The 21,514-nt window shown below is 40.7% G+C and overlaps 1 protein-coding gene across 2 annotated transcripts in view; it reads left to right on the top strand.

Annotated features, from left to right (window-relative positions):
• The window catches only part of LOC149805451 (ATP-dependent RNA helicase TDRD9-like), a 146,753-nt gene that overhangs the window by 68,758 nt on the left and 56,481 nt on the right, over nt 1-21,514 (top strand). For both annotated transcript variants that reach the window (XM_089950041.1, XM_089950042.1), the window contains exons 16-20: nt 6,473-6,536; nt 8,797-8,860; nt 12,802-12,903; nt 13,500-13,613; nt 14,259-14,366. In XM_089950041.1, coding sequence (XP_089806167.1) covers nt 6,473-6,536; nt 8,797-8,860; nt 12,802-12,903; nt 13,500-13,613; nt 14,259-14,366 — 452 coding nt within the window. The remainder of the gene's footprint in view (nt 1-6,472; nt 6,537-8,796; nt 8,861-12,801; nt 12,904-13,499; nt 13,614-14,258; nt 14,367-21,514) is intronic.

The following is a 21,514-nucleotide window of genomic DNA, read 5'->3' as shown; positions in this document are numbered from 1 at the left end:
GAGCTAAATATGCAGTGTTGGGTCGGAAAACATATGCACTGCTGTACTTCTGTTGAGCTTGAAGCCAAGCCAGATGAGAACCCTCTGCACAGTAAGGGTGATGAGTCATCAATAGTCACATGTACACCCACATCAACCCCTATCATGCAATAATACAGTGGCTGTGTTAAACCGATTTGAGCTCTCTAGACATCCCTGTTCCCTCAGGGGTGTGTGTGTGCTGATCCAGGTCAGTCAGAGGAGCTTCAGGTTTCATTCATCAACAATCCCCTTCCCCATCCAAACAATACACCATCAGATCAGGAGATGGATGCCTTTCAATAACAGAGGATACGGTTGCTCATAAGAGGTGTGGGAGATTGTGTTAAGGACAATTCCCCAATGAGTTGCTCTAGACTTGTTTTTGGCATGCAAACAGCATTTGGAGGCCTATCATCAACTAGAGTCTTCTCACCATATTCGGGGCCCCGAGTGGCCGAGTGGTCTAAAGCGTTCTCCGTTACGGATCACTGCCATCTCACCTCAGTCTGCGCCGGTTCGAGTCTCAGATTCAGCCAATGTAGGTATGTGAGAAAGCATGCCAGTAGCTTCTCGTGGGTCGGTGGTTCTTTCTGGGGTTTTCCCGGGTTCTTCCTCCACCATTAGTACTGGCCGCCATATATAGCCTATCATGTGCTGAAAAATGGCGTTAAACCCCACAAAAAAACAACTCACCATATTCAAGATGGAGAAAGCGATGTCATTCCTTCTCCCCGTCAGATGGGGCAAGTAGGCCATTAGTCACGATCTGACAGATGGATACTTCCACTTCCTTATCCACCCCATCTGTTACTAGTTTCCATATTTACTAACACACCATTATGAACTCATCGTTCTTCCCTTCATTCCTCATCAACCCCTGGGCTTTCACTCACACTAGGGACTCCACTGTCTCCTTGTTCGGGGCATTGTCATCTGCTTTGACAGTAGCTTACCTAGGCAGTATCTTAAAGAAACACCTGGTAAGTTCTAACCTACTCCAAAGTGGAACGATCTCTCTTCTCTGCTAGATCATCCAGGCTTTTTCATGAACTGGGAAATTAAGACCATCATACATCTCAAAATTTTGTCCATTTCAGCACGGACATCTTAACAAGCTGGAATCAGGTGTGTCCCCATGTGTTCACACTCACAGAATCATCGAACTTGTCTAGTCCGTTTCCATCAAGACTTGGATTTCATCGGGAGAGTTCTTGCAACGTCTAGGCTATTATACGGCAGCAGACTTGACCCCATTCAGCCTTGTCATTGGCGCCTCATTTTACATCCTCTTAATCAAGCAGTCATGATCATACCTGAAATTCAATCATTCCCATGTCAGTTGAACAATCCAGGCTGGCTGACCATTGGAATCCCGTTGAAGAACCCTAAGTGGAAATAATGTAAAGTACTGCTGCCAGTGCACATGGTGGGAATACCTACGTACTGACCTTCACTACTGTTAGCATCACCGGGGGAATGGCCTCTGTGCATTAATATCCTAGAAAGGAAGGCTGACGATAGTACCTTTCATTTCTGTAAAGATCAATACTGGGTTGCAAAACGGTCTTCTTTCAATCTGACAACATGGGTGGTGACCTATATCCTCAAACAGGGAATTACCAGACCACTTGTCCAGTGTTCTGATTTGGGATTTTTCTACATGGGTGTAATAATCTCAGTATCAACATACAATTCAGCCACCTTCTGGCTGCCAAGAATCAGTTCAGAAGGGTTCATCTCCTTCACACGGAATGTCCCCTCCATCAGTTGGCCATCACTTGGTTTCACACACTTCAAGAGCATCCGATGATGGACCGCTTGGCGACAAGGTGGAGTCAACAGCTACCCACCTTTTTCCTTCCAGTACCAAACACAGCAGCTTGGGCCTTGAGGTGCACTGTCTGCCATCTGAGAGGGATTCTGGGCATGTGATACTACTTCTACAGGGCTACAGTTACAGGGCCACAATGGCAAGATGACTCGGATAGCCCCTCTTTGAGGACACAAGCCCTGTATCACTGATATATTTTTCCCAACGATAATACATCCAGGAAGATTCCGGCCAATCCGAATTGACCATCTTTTCTTCTACATGCGCAACTTTTACCAGTACAGTCTTGCGAGTCAGACAATTCAAACTTTAATTTGTGGAGAGATTCTCAAGAGTAACTATCTATATTGCCTATCTGTGTGCCTCTATCCCTCAATTGGCCAATGTTTTCTGGCTCTGTTCTTGGAGGATAAACAGTTCGACCTCATTCATTACCAAAAGCTACCACCCGATGATACTGGACAAATTCCAGCATCATGGCAACATGTTTGTGTGGGATAGAGACCTATTGGATCTTTTAGACAATATTGGTCTCATTGACCAATATCCCTTATTTGTATCCAAAAGGATCCAATTGATTTTTTTTAACATGGCTAGATTCGAACCCTTATGAACTTCTAGCCTACGCATTGCTAAAGTCACTATCTTGCAGACCATGATAGCTTTTATCTTCAGCATGCAGAGTAAGAGGGCTGCATCCTTCTTTGTGTTCATTAGAATTCTCTTTATTTCAGATCCGAGGGTTTGATGGTTCTCAAGATACCATCACCATTCATAGCCAGTAACAGATTACCATCTGTTGGTAATCAACCAGTGTCCCTGCTTGCTTTCTTCCAAAACCAGGTCGAGAATGGCAACCATGCAAGATTCTGTTTGTGCCCTCAGGGATTAGGGATCTTGGACACATTCCAACATCATTGCAGCTGTGACATTGGGCATGATTAAGATCTCCAGATCTGTTAGACAATTTTGATCTTCATCCACCAAAATCCATTACATTATTTCCAAAATGTAATTTGTCTTGGGTTCTAACTTGGCTCAACTCAAGCAAATTTGAACCTCTTGCTCATGTTTCGCTAAAGTTCCTATCATACAAGGAATGCTTCCTGATAGCTTTAGCTGTCACATGCAGGAACAGTGAGCTACATGCCCTTTCAGTTGACCCGAACTATCTTCTCTTCAGTTTGGATCATTCAGTAGTCCTCCTTACACAACCAGACCTAGTTGCCAAGAATCAGTTGCCGTCCATAGGTAACTGAGGAGTTGTCATTCATCCTCTCATGTCCATAGACAAGACTAGAGAAGCATCCATGCAAGATCCTGTGTACACCCACATGTAATACTTGAGATGCATAGAGACAAATTGTGGCACAAGCAACGCCTCTTCTCATGTGGCTTACTGCTCCTAAGTTTCAACACAGGATATGATGCTTCACGCCCTTTATTCCTGGCTGAAGGGGGTCATTTGCTTGTTGTACTCTGATATCTTACCAGATCAGAGTAGCCTCAGGTCTGCTCCCTCAAGCACTACTTGAGACACAGAGAGACAAGTTGTGACATGTGCAAATATCGCTTCCTCTCGGTCAAGGTCAGAAAACAAGGCATCACCCCTAAAGTCCTTGCTTCGTGGTTGAAGGGGGTTATATGCTTGGCGTACTCTGAGATCTCTCAAGTTCAGAATATCATCATGAGGTTAGAACCATTAATGTGAGCCTCTCGTTCGAACGTTAAAATGTTTTGATCAAATGTTTTGATCCGAGAAGCTGTTGGATGGCATGAGAGTCAACCTTCCAGAGTTTTTACCTCAGAGATTTAGCATTGCAGAGACAAACATTGTATCTGGTAGGACTGGTGGCAGCAGCACAGATGGTCACCAGACCCAACTAAACCAATCAACACAGTCCATTAGCTTTGCTAGTTTTGCCTATGAAAATTTTGGTAGGTGAGAAGATCTCAACTTCATCTTCTAAGCCATATATATATATATAGATAGATAGATAGATAGATAGAAAGACAGACAGATAGATAGATAGATAGTTGTTGTTGTTGTAGGGTTTTAACACCATTTTTCAGCACACGATAGGCTATACATGACGGCCAGTATTAATGGTGGAGGAAGAACCCGGGAAAACCCCGGAAAGAACTACTGACCCACAAGAAGCTACTGGCAAGCTTTCTCACATACCCACATAGGCCAAATCCGAGACTCGAACCCACGCAGACAGAGGTGAGATGGCAGTGATCCGTAACGAAGAGTGCTTTAGGCCACTTGGCCTTGACAGATAGATAGATAGATATGCATGAGTCCCAGATCAAGGGATCTCAGGCTGTGTTGCTTATATCATTAGGAGAATGGGTTATCTTTCATATTGGGAATCCAGCCACTCATCTCCAGAAGGATACCCAAGGTAGAGGCCAGATGCTCAGCATCTCCTCCTCCTGTTGTTCTCCTAGCGTAATGCGATTGGGGAATGTATTCAAAGGAGAAAGCAAATTTTAAGTAAATTATGTTTCTTTGAGAATACTTACCCACCAATATTACTTAAAAACCCTCCCAGTCACCTGGCATGTGAGCATCCACATTAATGTCTCATTCAGCTAAAAACTGGTGACACCTGGTGGTATCAAGGTGAGGTAATGAGCAAGAGTTACTGCTCTTTGTCTATCTAAAAATAGACAATAAGATGATTTTTGTCTTTTAGTTGGGCTGGATTCACGAGGTAGCAGGCTAATATTCATAATGTAATGTGATTGGGTAAGTATTATCAGAGAAACATAATTTAAAGTTTACTTTCTTCATTGTACAGAACAGTTTTAAGTTTTATATATATATATAGAGAGAGAGAGAGAGAAGGACAGACAGACAGACAGACAGATGGGGGGGGAAACCTAAGCATGACCGGAAGAGCTTATGCAAATGTCAGTTATCCATTGTTCATCTTTTGTCGCCCACTAGCACAAGTTTTTTATTGCTATTCCTTCTAAACTGCTGCACAATTTTACAAACATTTAATCCTATGGTCCAGTTGCTTCTGAATGGAGATGGTACCTTTGGTACATACAATATTGTCACCATGGCACTCGTCTTGAAAATCTTGTTATGACATCAAGGAATGGTCGTATCGGCATGGGGTTTTCAGTATAAGACTTCCTGTGATATCTAGTTGGTTTTATTTGAAACTGGTGCTAATTTGAGATTCAGTATGGCTTTCAGACTTGCCATTGTACAGCTTATTGTTGCTACATCTCCTGAATAAATGGTCATATCAACACAGGGATTTCACTAAAAGATTTCTTAGTTGGTCGTAAATGAAAATGGTGCCCGTCAGCTTCTAATATGGCTGCCATGGTGGCCATCTTGAAAATATTAACAGTACTCTTCTTCTTCATTTGGGATCAACATCGGCCTTTTGGTGAAAACTCAATGATGTAAAGATTGTGCGAGTCATATGTACATGGGGTTTTTCCCAAAAGGATTTGTCTTTCTTGTGCTAAATGAAAATGGTACAGCATTGTGGTCAGATCATAGGCATTTGACCCAGTTTTGGTGTATAGCTGAAGAATACTGTGAATAATATCCTTTCATTTACTTTATTTTTTGTTTTTCTCAAGAAATATTTCACTTTTAGATTTTACCAAATGTAGCATGTGTTTATATATATTGATTGTATGTGGGACAGGTTGAATGAATTTCTGTCCTTGATATCAAGTTCAAGGTCAATAGATAAAACAGAATTTTTTCTGTATTTGCTGTTAGCGTATGAACATGTTAACTCTAACACAAGAAAGTAGTTTTGTTACCAAATTTAGTATGTTAGAATTTCTTTAACAATATCAGAGATGATTTCAATACTCAGCACTTTAAAAGAAGAATCAGACTAGTCTTGGATTCATATTTTTGTTAAAAATTTTGCAACCAAAAGTTTGCCAGTTCCTTTGAGGGATTATTTTGTTCAAATTGGAAAGGGAAATTTAATCCCTAAATTATTTCATATTTGGATTGACTTGGGTCTTACATTTTTTCAGATGATCACCTTTAGAATTTATGATTCAGACATTAGTTTACAAAGATTATGGACAGTATGTTGTGATCTTGTTTATGCTCTTTGATGACTGGGGGGAAATATTATATGCCTGCCACCTAAATAAATAGCATCCTTTCTACTTCTTACTAATGTTGCATGATCTCAGCATTGCTTTTGATTACACGGGTTTATTTTCTACTTCTAACAGTTAGGACATTGTCAACTCTGCCAGCTCCGGTGGCCTAGTGGTTAGTGTCCGCCTCGGAAGCAGGAGGTTGTGGGTTCAAACCCCGGCCGAGTCATACCAGAGACTTAAAAAAATGGTATTAACAGCTGCCTCGTTAGGTGTTCAGCATTAAGAGGTTAGTGTTAGGACTGGTTGACCTGGTGTCAGGATAATGTGACTGGGTAGGACATTATGCTACATGTCTGCAGCATGATGCCCCAGTGCTAGACATCACTTTAAACTGCCACACTGCAGACATCGTAGCGATATGACACACATTGCCAACTGCATAAACTCTGCATTGTTTTTTATTAACAGGGCACATTTTCTACTTCTAACAGTTAGGACATTGTCAACTCTTAATTCCAGGTGCTGCTATGTCTCTGAAAAGTATTTTTGCAAAACCATTCAAAAAGAAACTTGAAGCCTATAGGTAAGTTATACACCTGAACAGACTCATTATCTTCCTGCTTTTCAAAGAGAAAGCATGTCATTGATTGCAAAGGTCTTGACAACCTTTGAATTTGGCATCTGATCTTAATAAAATTAGAAGAAAAAAACCTGGAAAAATTCTTTGAAATTTGCTTTTATAGCCTTTTAAAGACCTATGAATTATGCTACTAACTGACTTGTTACTGCTGTTTCATTTTTAACTGTTCATTTATTTCAGGGAAAAACATTGAGAATTAACAATCATTGAGATCCTTCATTTTGTCATGCCTTATGTTTATTAGGATACCTTTGGTAATGTCCATGGTCTGTTGGCCAGACTGAAACACTTTTACTTGAACTTCCCAAAGCATAATTTAGGGGTCTTTATTGGTAAACCAGTCAATGCAGAAGGCAAATGAACCTGAATGAATCTTGACTTCATCATCTGCTTTAATGATTGGAAAATGCTTTTTTAATTGCAAATGGATCAGAGATCCCAAATACTTAGAGGGTTCAGTGGGGCTAACCCAAAGCAGTGTTTTTGTGTAATAAGGTAATAGATATACATAGCTGCCAACCCTCATGATTTTGGCATGAATTTCACGACTTTTTCAACAATTCACTGATTCACGCTGCATGCAAAAAAATCATGAATTCACCAATTCTCAATTTTTTAAAATCTTTAATTACAAAAACTGATTTCTCATTAAGCTCTAGTCATGATTTTGGCAGTTGCTGGTCATGATATTAGTGGAACTTTAGCTGATTGGTACTGTTGGCCCAGTAGCAAGCATTTTAGCATATATTAATCTATATGTATAAGAGTTGTTTTACAATTGCTTTTGAGAGAAACTGGGGCCTAACCGGAATTTTGCTCTGCGCATGCGCCACAAACACTGATTTGAATTACCATTCGGTACCACATCTTGAAAATGTCTTCACCAACAAGGAAAAAGAAATATATTGCACAAAAAGTGAAGTTTAGTTTGGAATATACCAAAAATTGGCTTTGCATTCAGCCATCAAACACCGAGATACATCATGCTTTTTGCACGCAGTGTGCCACAAATTTTAGCATTGGGCATGATTTCAGGGAGGATGTGAGGAAGCACATTGGTAGCAAAAGGCACATAGAGGTTGGGAAAATTAAGAACTCGCAGCAAATTTCAGCTCTCGATGGAAGACCTACAAGCTATCAATGCTGAAGCATAGTTTTTGAGTTTTCTTGTTGAACACAGTCAACCTTTATCAGCTGGAGACCATGTTAAACATTTGTTCCAACAAATATTCCCAAAGTTGATGATCGCTTCACGAATTCATGTCAAAATTCACTAAAAAAATTTATCCCTATTTTCACGAATCGTGAGCCTGGAGGGTTTGCAGCTATGGATATAGGGGAAAGTTCCAAACCTAAAATTTGACACTTGACCCGATTGGCCCTTTCCTTGCATATGAGAGGTAAAATACACCAATCATTAGCACTTTGGATTCATATGAGCAACCATTAATGATTTCTTTTCTGAAGACAGATTCAGAGTAAAATGACATCAGTCAATTCCAAAATTTGTAATTGATTAAATCGATCAAACTTTGGGCCAGTTCTCTGAATAAGTTTTCATAGTTAAAGCTAACAGCAGAAGGCAGAAGTTACAGGCAATTAACATTTACCATTCAGTGAAACTGCCTTAGCAAAAGATCCGAAGAAAATGCTTCAGTGAATTAAGTAATTTAGAATAAATATTAAAAGGCAAGGTAGAAGAAGTAAAAATTAGGGCTCAGACATTGCTTGGAAAATAGAATACAGTGATTTGAAAAATCTGCATGCAACCAGAAATTGATAATGACAGTGACTTTTTTTTACTTTACCATATGTTGATATTTTTTTTAAATACAAACTTTATTTTGAAATTTTGGAAAATGAACTCGACATGAATAAAGTTAATTTTTTTTTTATACAGATTTTGATTTTAAAAGTAGATAAGTTAAAGTAAACCTTTGAAAGAATTATAAAAGGTTCTTAAAAAGTCCTTAAAATTGGTCCTGAGATTTTTGTATGAACCATGAAGATGTTATTGTACAGTGTCCTTTACAAAATATCCCATAATGGCACATAGCAGCCATTCATGCCACAAAAGCTGTTGGGCTTATTATCAAAGGTCATAGGTTACAGGAACTCATAAAAGATGCAGAACTTGAAGTAATATGTACTGTTTGCAGCAGTTGTGTGTTTGTTATCAAATTGCCTACTTTGTACTTCACAGGATGAAGTTGAGCTGGGCTGATGGATCATTCAGTGATTGCCTGGCAATTTTAAATGCCTACAGGGTATGTATAGCTTCTATTGTATGTAGTCATGGTGTTGTGGGTTTTAAAAAAAAATTCTTCAGCTATTATAATTCATAAGTATTTTTATTTGGAAAATTTCTCATTCAAAATATTTGTATATCTGAGAACCTCTTATAACTCCTCTCCATCAATGATTAATGCACAGCGTGGTCCAAAAACACATGCCAGTTACTGAAGGTTCTCTGAAAATGTAAAAGGCAGATACCTTCCTGGATATGCAATGAGAATGATAGAACAAGTAGGTAGGTGTGATGTTAAATGATTTAAAATTCATCTTTATTCATGTTTAGAGTAATTGTCAATAAAATGCATTTTCAAATTGTTTAATTTTCAGTAAAAATTACTTTTATTTTCAAGATAACCAACTTTTGATGGATCTTTAAACATTTCAAAACACAAGACATATGTACTTCCGGAAACTTTATGTATTATGTCTCTGCTTTTTGCATATGAATGTGGATTTTTTTGGTGTTATTGTTTCACTACAAACGAGGTGTTCCTTTTTTCAAGACAGTTGTTTTTATTAGGTTAAGTAAACAGGAATACATTAATGAATGCAAAATACCACATTCTTCAGAACCCTTATTTTCTCTTTAGTTTGAAAAAAATTGGGCACAAATTGAATGGAGCCCTCTGGTATTTAAATTGGCTGTTCTTTGGTCTATCCATCCATTAACAGTTTGCTTTATGCAAGATAACTTTACTGTAAATAGTTGGATTTGAAACCAAATCTGGTTGGTGTTGACCTTGTTAGTGTTTCATTTTGTGTCTTTTATTTCATCATTATGAGGTTATTTTGGCCCCAGATTGTTTAGCTTGCTAACCTTAATTTCCAGAGGTTAACTTAACAAGGATTGTGTGTTTCAACCAAATTTGGGATTGAGCTTTATATTTATAAGGTCTTGAATTAGTTCTACATTAATATTGTCAGCAGTTATTGCCACATGGTTGCCTGATTGCCTTTGGATCTGGAACAATCAGAGGAAATATTGGACTTTAACCTGATTTGATTCAGAGCTTTAAATTGATGTGACCCATAATGAATTTGAATTTCAGTTCATTTTCAAGTGTTATGGCCTTTTATTGCCTGTTCAGCTTACTGGTCTCCACCACAAACATTTATCAAGAATCGTTGGATTTCTGCCAAGTTTTGCATTGAGCATCATCTTGAATAGATCTTAATTAGATTTGAATAGATCTTAATTAGATTTGAATAGATCTTAATGGGGTTAGATTTGTTCGATTTTAACTTGTTACAACAGCATTTACAGAAATTATTGACCCTAATTTCCCATCCTCCTAACTACAGCACAACTTTTCCAGGATTGTTGGATTTTAGTCTAACTGGTCATTCAATTTTATATTAATGAGATCGTGTTTGATATAACATACTCCAAGTTGTCGTTTTGAAAGATTATAATCCACTTATTGCTTGCCCCCTAACTCTTGTTTTTGCAAGACAGCTTCACAGAATTATTTGATTTCAGTCAAATTTAGCATATATCTTACACTCATGAGGCCTTGATTTTTAACATTAAAGGTTATCATTTGGTGGTTCTTAACACATGGGTAGAGACCCAAAACTGGGCTGAGACCAACATAAATAATTTGAAATTTCCTACCCTTGTAGCATTTGATAGGTTGTAATGCTGACACCACAAACCTGATCTGGGTCACAGCCAAAAAGGTTAAGAACTGCAGATTTACAGGATACATGTCCTCTGTTTGCATGTTCATTCTTTGGTTTCCCAATTTAACTTTACCAAGTATTGTTGGAATGCAACCAACTTAACTTTGCCAAGTATTGTTCGCAAACAGCTTTCTGTTATACGAGATCTTTAAATTAATTTGATTTCCAGCAATCATTGGCATTATTTGGAAGAGTTATGGGCCCTGATTGCTTGGATGACAAAACTTAAGTTTTCATAGCATGATTCTAATAGTGATTGTTGAAAATCTAAAATTGGTATGCAGCTTAATATTAACAAGATTTCAGATGGTCTGAAATCTGGCTTTAAAATTGACTTTATGTCAGCTTTATTTTGGCTTCTGCAGCATTACTTTAACTTTGTGGACTTCAGTTACTTGGCTTCTGCAGCATTACTTTAACTTTGTGGACTTCAGTTACTTGGCTTCTGCAGCATTACTTTAACTTTGTGGACTTCAGTTACTTACGATTTTGTATCTTTATATTGATGAAGCCAGAGATGAGTTGAATTTTAAATGTCCACTTATCCATGTATTAATTGTAATATACAATTTCACTAATTATTTGAGTGATGTCACATAGTCTTCAGCTTAGCTTTTTGCACACTTAGTGCCAAAAATAACAGAATTTCAAGTGACTTTAATGTATAACCTTTCACATTGCACAAGTTTGATTGCCAGCATTTTAAATATCAGTTTGTAGAGTTATGGCTCATTGTTTTGTATACACCCCTTTTCATTTCTTCAAAATTTCTTTAATAATTCTAGTATGTTTCAATCCCTAACATTTTTATATGATAAAATTTTGCAGATTAATTTGTTGGGTATGTACAGTATTTGCAGATTAACAGTTGACTCAGACTACTGTCAACGGCATTTGTGGGTGGTAAGTGGGGTGACCGCCCCAGGTCCTGTTCTTGAGGGGACCCTGCACTTCAGGCCTAAGGTCGTCCTTATGAGTTTGTCAAGCTATATTCTCCGGAAAATTGGAAACGAGTTATGACCAAGACATCAACGTTCAGAGTACACTTGCATTCAAGCAAATTGTTGTTCTTAATGCATGTCTTACATGTTATTTGAAAAATGACAATAATGATCAGTTTATTAGGCCAAAGGCATTGTTTGTTTGTTTGTTTGTTTTTGTAGGGTTTAACGCCATTTTTCAGCACACGATAGGCTATACATGGTGGCCAGTATTAATGGTGGAGGAAGAACCCGGAAAATCCCCGGAAAGAACCACCAACCCTCGAGAAGCTACTGTCAAGCTTTCTCACATACCCACGTTAGCCGAATCCGAGACTCGAACCCACGCAGACAGAGGTGAGATGGCAGTGATCCGTAACGGAGAGCGCTTTTGACCACTCGGCCACTCGGGGCCCCTCCCAAAGGCATTGTCATCATGATATTATTTCGATTAAACCTATTGTCCACAAAAAGGATTTTTTTAATGAATAATGAAAAACTAAATTCGTGTGCCAAATCATGAAAGTTGATCTAGTCTAGACATAATCAGTGTTTGCAGTAGCATACCAATCGAGATACTGATACTCTGGCCTTGCGCGGTCAAGGTCGGCCCTAGGCCCCGCATACGTCTAACGCCACCTCTGCAGACTACATATATGCATTATTTCAATTTGTCTTTGCCCATAATAATACTTTCACTAGTACAGTGGCCTAAGTGGATAGAGCACCTGCCACATACGTGGGATGTTGCAGGTTCGAAACACGGCTGAGTCATACCAAAGATTTAGTGCTCAGCATTAAGAGGTTAGTGTTATGACTGGTCGGCCTAGTCAGGATAATGTGACTGGGTGGGACATCATGCTACATGCCTGGGGCATGATGCCGCAGTCCTGGACATCACTTTAAACTGCCACACTGCAGATATTGTAAGCAGTATAACTAAAAAAGTGTTAAAGCTATGTTAAAAATCCAAATCACACACACTCTACAATTTTTTTTTTGTTTACCCCATGGTCAAAAGTGTTTAAATTTCTGATGAAACTCATCAAAGATGTAAGGTACAGTGATCTTTAGTTCTTTGAGTGCAGGTGTTAATCTTGTCAGTTTAAGTAAGTCGCTGTGTTTCATGCACAGTAGCGATAGAGTCCATTCTTGTGTAGTGAACATTATAGACATGGCATGAGTACATCATTTACTAATTCTGGCTTTCAGTGCATTCTCATATGTTTTTTTCAAAAATATTTGCTTAGGTCTGGGAAGACCTGAAGAATAGGGGAGAGTTCAAGAGAAGTGGTCGTAGTGAATATGCCTGGGGTGATATGCGATACATTCAAATTCGAAGACTGAGAGAGGTAAGATGTAAAGAGAGATAAAAATGCATAAGTATTTGTATTGAGACACCATCCTTTGGTCTGCTTATCTGTTTATTACCACATTTCCTAAACTGCCTGGTGGAAATTCACAAAACTTAATAGTTATATTCCACTCGCTGTAGCCATCTGCAAGAGGCTTTTATTCTCAGATCCCACCCCTGGGGTCTATGAGGGGGTCAAAGCTCAGATTTGTACAAATTTAAGTTATAATGAAATTTTAATTATTTTCAAATCATTCAGCCCTTCTAGGAAGATGCAAAAATATGTGTTTTATTTTACATTATGACCCCTACGTCACTGTCTGTGGGTTGAAGTAAGTATGAGGGGAAATTTGGTTGGAATAAGCAAAAAATAATTTGAGGATTTATGATGGTGAGTCACTGCAGTTGCTCTAGTTATAGTTATTATTATTGGTATGTACATTTTTATGAAGATTTCACAAGCGTTTGTGAAAGACTGATTTGTCTTAAAATATAATGTAAGTATACACCCCACATAATAACCTGCTGTACAATATTTATAGATAATAATCACTTTGATGGCACCAAATCTTGTCATCTTTTACTTACTTTCAGGTTGCAGTGTTGATAAATGACTTGGAAAGGAGGTTGCAGGGACTAAACATCTCCAAGCCCAAAAAAGTGCCTGGTTACAAGAAGTCTGAGGATCAGGAGCGACTTCTACTGAAGGTGCAAAACAAACATCTAGAGAATCTTACATGAGTGACTGTTTCCTGTGAAATATTTAAAACAAGTTGAATTACGTATATATCTTTTTTTGAGCTTTGGCTAACAGTGCAAATAGGCTAGAAAAACCAAAGTAGTTTATTTTCCCTGATGGATTTTTTTCTTTCTTGATTGACATGATGCTGACTAATTAAAATAGTTGCAAGTCATGTTTACATTTAATATGTGCCGATTGCAAAATGGAAATGCATGTTTAAAAAGACCTGTAGATTTTCACCAGTTTACATTCTGATAGGAGATAGTACATTTTCACCAGTTTACATTCTGCCTGATAAATCAGATTCAGGCCAAAAGATATTTGCCACTTTTAAATTAAGAAACAAGTGGAAGCTACGTGTCTGTGATGGGAGTTTGAAGTGACATTTTTTATCAGGTATCAAGGACTTGCCACTAAAGGCTAAAAAATGTCGGTAGCAAACTCACTTAAATAACATGTATTGAACATAAAAATATTTATGTCATAACCTCTCTACAGTCAGTTTGTAGGTAGAGTTGTCTGTGTATATAGTGTTAGGAGTAGGGCTTTATATAGTGTTAGGAGTAGGGCTTTAGCTTCTTTCCTGGTATACATATTATTATTTTTAACAGCTCGTGATGTGTGCAGCCTTCTATCCAAACTACTTTGTGCGAGGAGAGATTGATGAACAAGAGTCCTTGAAGGTTATGTCAGGATGTGACCCTCTAAATACTGTCATGGTAAGTCATATTAGAGATTGATCTGACAAATAATTTTAAGGTGAACTTGTTTTGAGAGTGTAAGCACATGCTGTCATATCATTATGTCATGTTTGACTTATCAAACAGTCTAGTAAAGCTGTCATTTTTTTGTACTATGGTAATACAGAAGTGCTAGGTAATTCTATTGCTGTGATATCATTATATTTTTTTCTACTGTGATCATACATAAGGGTTTGGTTACACCTTTACGGTCCTCTCATTTTGGACTGGTGATACGGAAGGACTAAGTAATGCAAGTGTTGTGATATCATTACATCATATTTGACTGGTCATATAGCAGGATTAAGTAATGCAAGTGTTGTGATATCATTACATCATATTTGACTGGTCATATAGAAGGACTAAGTAATGCAAGTGTTGTGATATCATTACATCATATTTGACTGGTCATATAGAAGGACTAAGTAATGCAAGTGTTGTGATATCATTACATCATATTTGACTGGTCATATAGCAGGATTAAGTAATGCAAGTGTTGTGATATCATTACATCATATTTGACTGGTCATATAGAAGGACTAAGTAATGCAAGTGTTGTGATATCATTACATCATATTTGACTGGTCATATAGCAGGATTAAGTAATGCAAGTGTTGTGATATCATTACATCATAATTGACTGGTCATACAGAAGGACTAAGTAATGCCCCCACTGTTATACAACTATGTCATATATGATTATACATAATAGCTATGTAATGTCCTTGCTGTCATCAAGATTCCTGATCATACAGTAGGACTGGGTAATGCCCCCACCCCCCACTGTAACATTTTTATGTAATATTTATCTGTGACCAGGTAATACCCCTACTGTCCTATCATAATGTTATGTTTGACTGATCATACAGTAGGACTGGGTAATGCCCCGCCCCCACTGTAACATAATTATGTAATATTTATCTGTGACCAGGTAATACCCCTACTATCCTATCATAATGCCATGTTTGACTGATCATACAGTAGGACTGGGTAATGTCCCCCCCCACTGTAACATAATTATGTAATATTTATCTGTGACCAGGTAATACCCCTACTATCCTATCATAATGCCATGTTTGACTGATCATACAGTAGGACTGGGTAACATCCCCCCCCCAACTGTGACATTATTATGTAATATTTATTTGTGACTAGGTAATACCCCTACTGACCTATCATAATGCCATGTTTGACTGATCATACAGTAGGACTGGGTAACATACCCCCCCAACTGTAACATTATTATGTAATATTTATCTATGACCAGGTAATACCCCTACTGACCTATCATAATGCCATGTTTGACTGATCATACAGTAGGACTGGGTAACGTCCCCCCCCCAATGTAACATTATTATGTAATATTTATCTGTTACTAGGTAATACACCTACTGACCTATCATAATGCCATGTTTGACTGATCATACAGTAGGACTGGGTAATGCCACCCCCATCTTGGCATCCGTCCGTCTATGGGAGACGATGGCGTAGCTCCAAAGTAAGCTTTTGTCTATCCTTCTTTCTAGCTCTCTTTTCAGCTTGTTTTATTCTTCTCTCTTCCTCTGCATTTTGAACTCCCTGCCTGACAGCTAGGCGCCAGCTGGAACAGTTGTTTGCACAGCTCTCCCAGTCGTTGACATTGATGTTTGCCATCTTCATATCCTTCTTGCAAACATCTTTGTAGCGCAGATGTGGTCATCAAGTTGGTCGTGCACCTTCTGCTAACTCCCCATATAACAGGTCCTTGGGAATGCGACCTGGGTCCATTCTTTTGACATGGCCAAGCCAGCAAAGGCGCCTCTCGCTGAGAATGGAGAACATGCTGTTCATGTTGGCACGTTCTAGAACCTCTGTGTTGGGTACTTTGTCCTGCCACTGGATGTGCAGAATGCGCCGCAGACATCTCAGGTGGAAGCTGAATGTGCAGAATGCGCCGCAGACATCTCAGGTGGAAGCTGTTGAGTTTCCTCTCATGTCTTGCATAGGTGGTCCAGGTTTTGCTGCTGTAGAGAAGTGAGCTGAGTATGCAGGCTTGGTAGACACGCAGTTTGGTCTTCTCTGTGAGGTTGGGGTTGTTCCAGACTCTCCAGTTAAGTCTGGCCATCACTGCTGCTGCCTTGGCAATCCTGCCGTTCACCTCAGAATCAATGGAGAGTGAGCTGGAGATGTTAGACCCGAGGTATGTGAAGTTCTCGACAACTTCCAAGTTGTACCCATCGATGGTGAGGGAGGGGAGTCTGCATCCTGCGCCATGACATTCGTTTTCTTCAAACTGATGGTCAGTCCAAATTCCTTACAAGCATGGGAGAGGTGGCATACCAGCTGCTGCAGTCCATCTTCTGTGTGTGATGTCAAGGCTGCATCGTCAGCGAAGAGCAATTCACGGATGAGTATCTCTGTGACTTTAGTCTTAGCACGGAGACGGGTGATGTTGAACAGCTTGCCGTCAGCCCTGGTATGGATGTACACTCCCTCGCTGCAGTCTTTGAATGCGTACTGGAGAAGCATGGAGAAGAAGATAGCAAATAGCGTCGGCTCAAGGACACAGCCTTGTTTGACTCCGCTGATGACTGAGAATGCTTCAGATGTTGCGCCATTGAAGCACACTGTGCTGTGCATGTTCTCGTGGAACGACATGATGACAGCAAGCAGACGTGGGGGGCAGCCGATCTTCTGCAGGAGTCTGAAGAGTCCACTCCGACTAACCAGGTCAAACGCCTTCATCAGGTCTATGAAGGCAATGTAGAGGGGCATCTGCTGCTCATGACATTTCTCCTGCAGCTGACGTAGTGAGAAGATCATGTCTACAGTTGACCTGCCGGCTCGAAAACCACACTGGGATTCTGGGTAGACGCGGGAGGCTAGGATTTGCAAGCGCGTCAAGGCAGCACAGGCGAAAGCCTTTCCAACGATGCTGAGAAGGGAGATGCACCAATAGTTGTTGCAGTCGCTATGGTCTCCTTTGTTTTTGTACAAAGTGACAATGTTGGCATCACGCATGTCCTGTGGGATGTATCCCTGTTCCCAGCAAAGGCAGAGGAATGTGTGTAGGGGCTGGAGCAGTGCTGGTTTTCCGCTCTTGAGGACTTCAGGCGGAATGCCGTTGCTTCCAGGAGCCTTTCCACAGGCAAGGCAATCGATGGCTTTTCCGAGCTCTTCCAGGGTGGGCTGTGTGTCTCGCTCCTCCATGACAGGCATTTCTGGAATGGCATCCAGGGCAGTTCCAGTGACATTGTTTTGGGTTGCATATAGCTCAAGATAGTGCTCAACCCATTGCTGCAGTTGTTTCCCCTGGTCTGTGATGACTTCGTCTGTCTTGGACTTGAGGGGGGCGGTCTTGTAGCTGTGGGGGCCAGTCGCCTTTTGGATACCCTCATACATTCCTCTTGTATCCCCGGTGTCAGCAGCTGTCTGTATACTGTTGCAAAGGTTCGGCCAGTAGGTGTTGGCACAGCAGTGGGCAGTCTTCTGGGCGTTGTTCCTTGCAATCCTGAGGGCTTGTAGTGTTCTGGGGCTAGGTGCAGCCTTGTATGCCAGGAGGGCTTTCCTCTTTGCCTCAGTCACAGGCTCCATCTCCTCCCAGTTTGCCTCATACCAGTCGACATTCTTTCGCTCCCTCTTCCCGTAAGCTGTGATGGCTGAATTGTACACAGAGTCACGGATATGGGACCACTTGGAGTCAATGGTGTCATCAGGTGTCACTTTGGTGAGAGCTTCCTTCAGTTTGCTGATGAACTGCTGTGTTTTCTCTGGGTTGCTTGCACAGCAGGTGTTGATGCGTGGGTGACCCTTCTTCTTGGCATGGTGCAGCTTCTTGGGTAATATTCACACCTTGCTGGCCACGAGGGAATGGTCCGTGTCACAATCGGCACTGTGGTAGCTGCGGGTGAGGAGGACACTGGCCAGTTCTGCATGCCTGGTGATGACGAGGTCTAGCTGGTGCCAGTGGCGTGAACGTGGGTGTCTCCATGACACCTGGTGGATCTCCTTGCATTTGAAGAAAGTGTTGGTCACACATAGGCTGTGGGAGCAGCACATCTCCAGCAGTCGCTGACCATTCTCATTGATCTTGCCCCTTCCGTAAAAGCCGAGACAGGTGGACCAGGCCTCATGGTCAGCTCCCACTCTAGCATTGAAGTCTCCTAGTAAGTAAAGGCTTTCATTGTTGGGGATACTGGATATTGCCTGATCCAGAGCCTCATAAAACTTGTCTTTCTCCTCGTAGGTGGAGCAGAGGGTTGGGGCGTACATGCTGAAGATGTTGACCGGGCCTAAGGATGTTGACAGCTGGAGGGCAAGGATTCTCTCAGTACCTGATGATGGAGGTTCAATGAAGGCGATTAGCGTGTTCTTTACAGCCAAGCCTACACCATGCTGCCTAGGTTGATCCGAGGGCTTCCCCTGCCAAAAGAATGTGTAATTGGCTTCCCTGATGGTGCCGCTGTGAGCCAGTCAGGTCTCCTGGAGGCAGGCACTGTCAATGTTCAGTCAGGAGAGTTCTCTGTCAATGACGGCAGTCTTCCGTGCATCGTCGATCTGCTGTAGGTCAGCGGTCAATCCAGGACACATGGTCCTGATGTTCCAGGTTGCAAAACGAAGAGTTGGAGTCTTCTTGTTTCTTCTTTTAATCTTTCCTGGTGCGGAGTTTTGTGGCCCACTTGTCGAGATGGTTCTCTAAGCTCCACGCACCCAGTGAAGCAGGCAGGCCATGGCAGGCAGCACCTTACTGACTGGGGGCTGCCCAGCTTGAGGCGGGCAGTAGCTGTCCAGTGAGACCTGGTGATCTCTCCCACCATCAGAAGTAACCTCTGGCGCCAAGCTCTACGCCAATTGAGCTTTGACTTAGAACCGGTAAACTGCTACTTCTCGTGTTGTGCTGACGCCGTATGATGACACAGGAGTGTCCTCTCCAGTGGAGCTATGAAGCCTGGGCAGGGTGGTATGGAGAATCAGCTGTTGTCCATGCAGCAGATCCCCCCTCTCCACGCAGCTGGTGTGCCCAAGGGAATGACGAATGCCAATACAGCTTGGCACCAACGGCATTGCAGGAGTTGCCGGAATGACACTGAAGTCAATGTCAGACTGCCTTAGGGACTCCATCTCCGGATTTTCTGTTGGGGTTTACTCCCTTAGCCTTTCCCATGAGTGGGTATAGCCATAAGGCAGCAGAGGTTTGGAATCGGAGTTTTCCTTCTCCTAGATGAGCTACCATCCAAGGTTTACGAGTCCCATCTACCCAAAGCAACTGGTTTTAAGGCACCAGTGGGCCGCCTTCACCCCTTCTCCTGTTAGTAGAAAACATGGTCTGCCGGGCTTCAAATCTGAGCCACTCGGGAAGGCCAGGAGCTGGATTTTAGTTGACAGAGGCAGTCAGAGACGCAAGCCGTATGGGGCATTTTTTGGAGGATTGGGGCGCTTGTCTCCCACTCCCACCCTGGGCAATGTCAACCTTAGACCACAAAGGCCCCCCCCCAACTGTAACATTATTATGTAATATTTATCTGTGACTAGGTAATACCCCTACTGTCCTATCATAATGCCATGTTTGATGGTGATCATACAGAATGATCATGTTTGTTATCAACAGGGACAGATCTGATCTTATCCCACCCATCCCAGCATAGAGGTCTAAACCTGTATAAATCCATAACACCATCAACCTGTTTTCCAGGGTCATTCAGAAGGCAAAGAATTGGATTGCAGATTAATTTTGATTGGTCCCCATAAGTGGGAGATATCATGAGACAATGATAGCTTGAATCGAACAGTAGAGACACCTTGCAAAATTCTGTCATCTCCATACCTGCTGCAACAACAATGATTGTAGGTTGTCCATCTCAACCCAAAACTGCTGAACATGTAAAAAAAACAAGCCCACAGAAAGATACTTTCCTGCCAGTAGATAGTGGACAGACTTGCTCTGGTAAGAAATCCCACTACTTTGAGGGCAAATAACAAGATTAATTCCATTGGAGCAGATTAAACATCAGTCCTTTAAAAGGCTTCATACCATAAATTTCTAACTTTCATTTCTTTTTAGTCTGATCTATATGAAAGTTAATGTTCGATGATTTCTGACACATTTTATCAATAATAGATAGGTGTATGTTGACTAGAACAAAGACTGCTCTTGACTTCTAACCAATTCTGAGATGTCTTTGCTGAAGTCTTTAGCCCATTGTCTGAAAAGGAAAGTGACTTTACAAAGTTTGCTGACTCAGATTTCCTGTAAGACCTATTTTCCGGTCACCCTAACATTAACAGGCAAAAACAGTCAAATTCGTGTCTTACTGGTTGTCACCATGGTTTAGTTCTCACATAATGGATCCTGCATTCATTGTCAAGAACACTCTTACATTCATGGGAAATCTTTTATTTTTAAAATTTTTTCTTCACAGGAGCACTCACAAGGTCATTTTCAGGATCTCTTTAAGGTAATGAAGTTGTATCTGAAATGCATTGAGCAGATCAAAAGAGGGAGATTTTGCTTGTTCATGACATTGAGAGAAGGAAAGGATAATATTTATGCTCGGGATGTTTTGCCCTGGATTTGTGGGTTTGTTGGATCTTTCATGCAGCCACTCATTACCAGTCCAGCAAATTGCTCCTTTGCTGTCTGACATTATTCAGGCTGTGTGATCACAATCTTATAAGACATTCTCCAGCTACAGTCTGAGAGACTTGAGATGTCTTAATTTGACCTTTTGGGGTATATACCAGCAGGCTACTTATGTACCCAGGTTGCTCTGCAGCATCATAATGATGTGGGTTACTCTGCTGATTTGTGGGAGCAACAATTTTTTTCTTCTTAAGACTGTGCCTCATCATTGATCTTTGCTCTCCTTTAACAAGATCTCTTACAAGACCTAAACACACTAGTGATATGTTATTTTCAGAATATAGGTTAGCAGTGGGGTAAGAGGATGTAAATTCTTTGATCACTATTTTCTAAACATTTTTTGATTGGTAATATATTTTAAAAAGAAACTAATATACTTCTTTCATAATGCTCACCCAGTCATAATATAGGTATACACTCCCAAGCCCTCCCCACAATTACATCCCTGGAAGAGCATGTACTTCATTCTAGTAGTAACTGATGAATGATGGGATTTGGCACCAGTCTT

The sequence above is a fragment of the Sinohyriopsis cumingii genome, chromosome 2, assembly GCF_028554795.1.
Source record: "Sinohyriopsis cumingii isolate HCF-2022 chromosome 2, ASM2855479v2, whole genome shotgun sequence".
Taxonomy (NCBI): domain Eukaryota; kingdom Metazoa; phylum Mollusca; class Bivalvia; order Unionida; family Unionidae; genus Sinohyriopsis; species Sinohyriopsis cumingii.
This window is presented reverse-complemented; position numbering and strand designations above follow the sequence as displayed.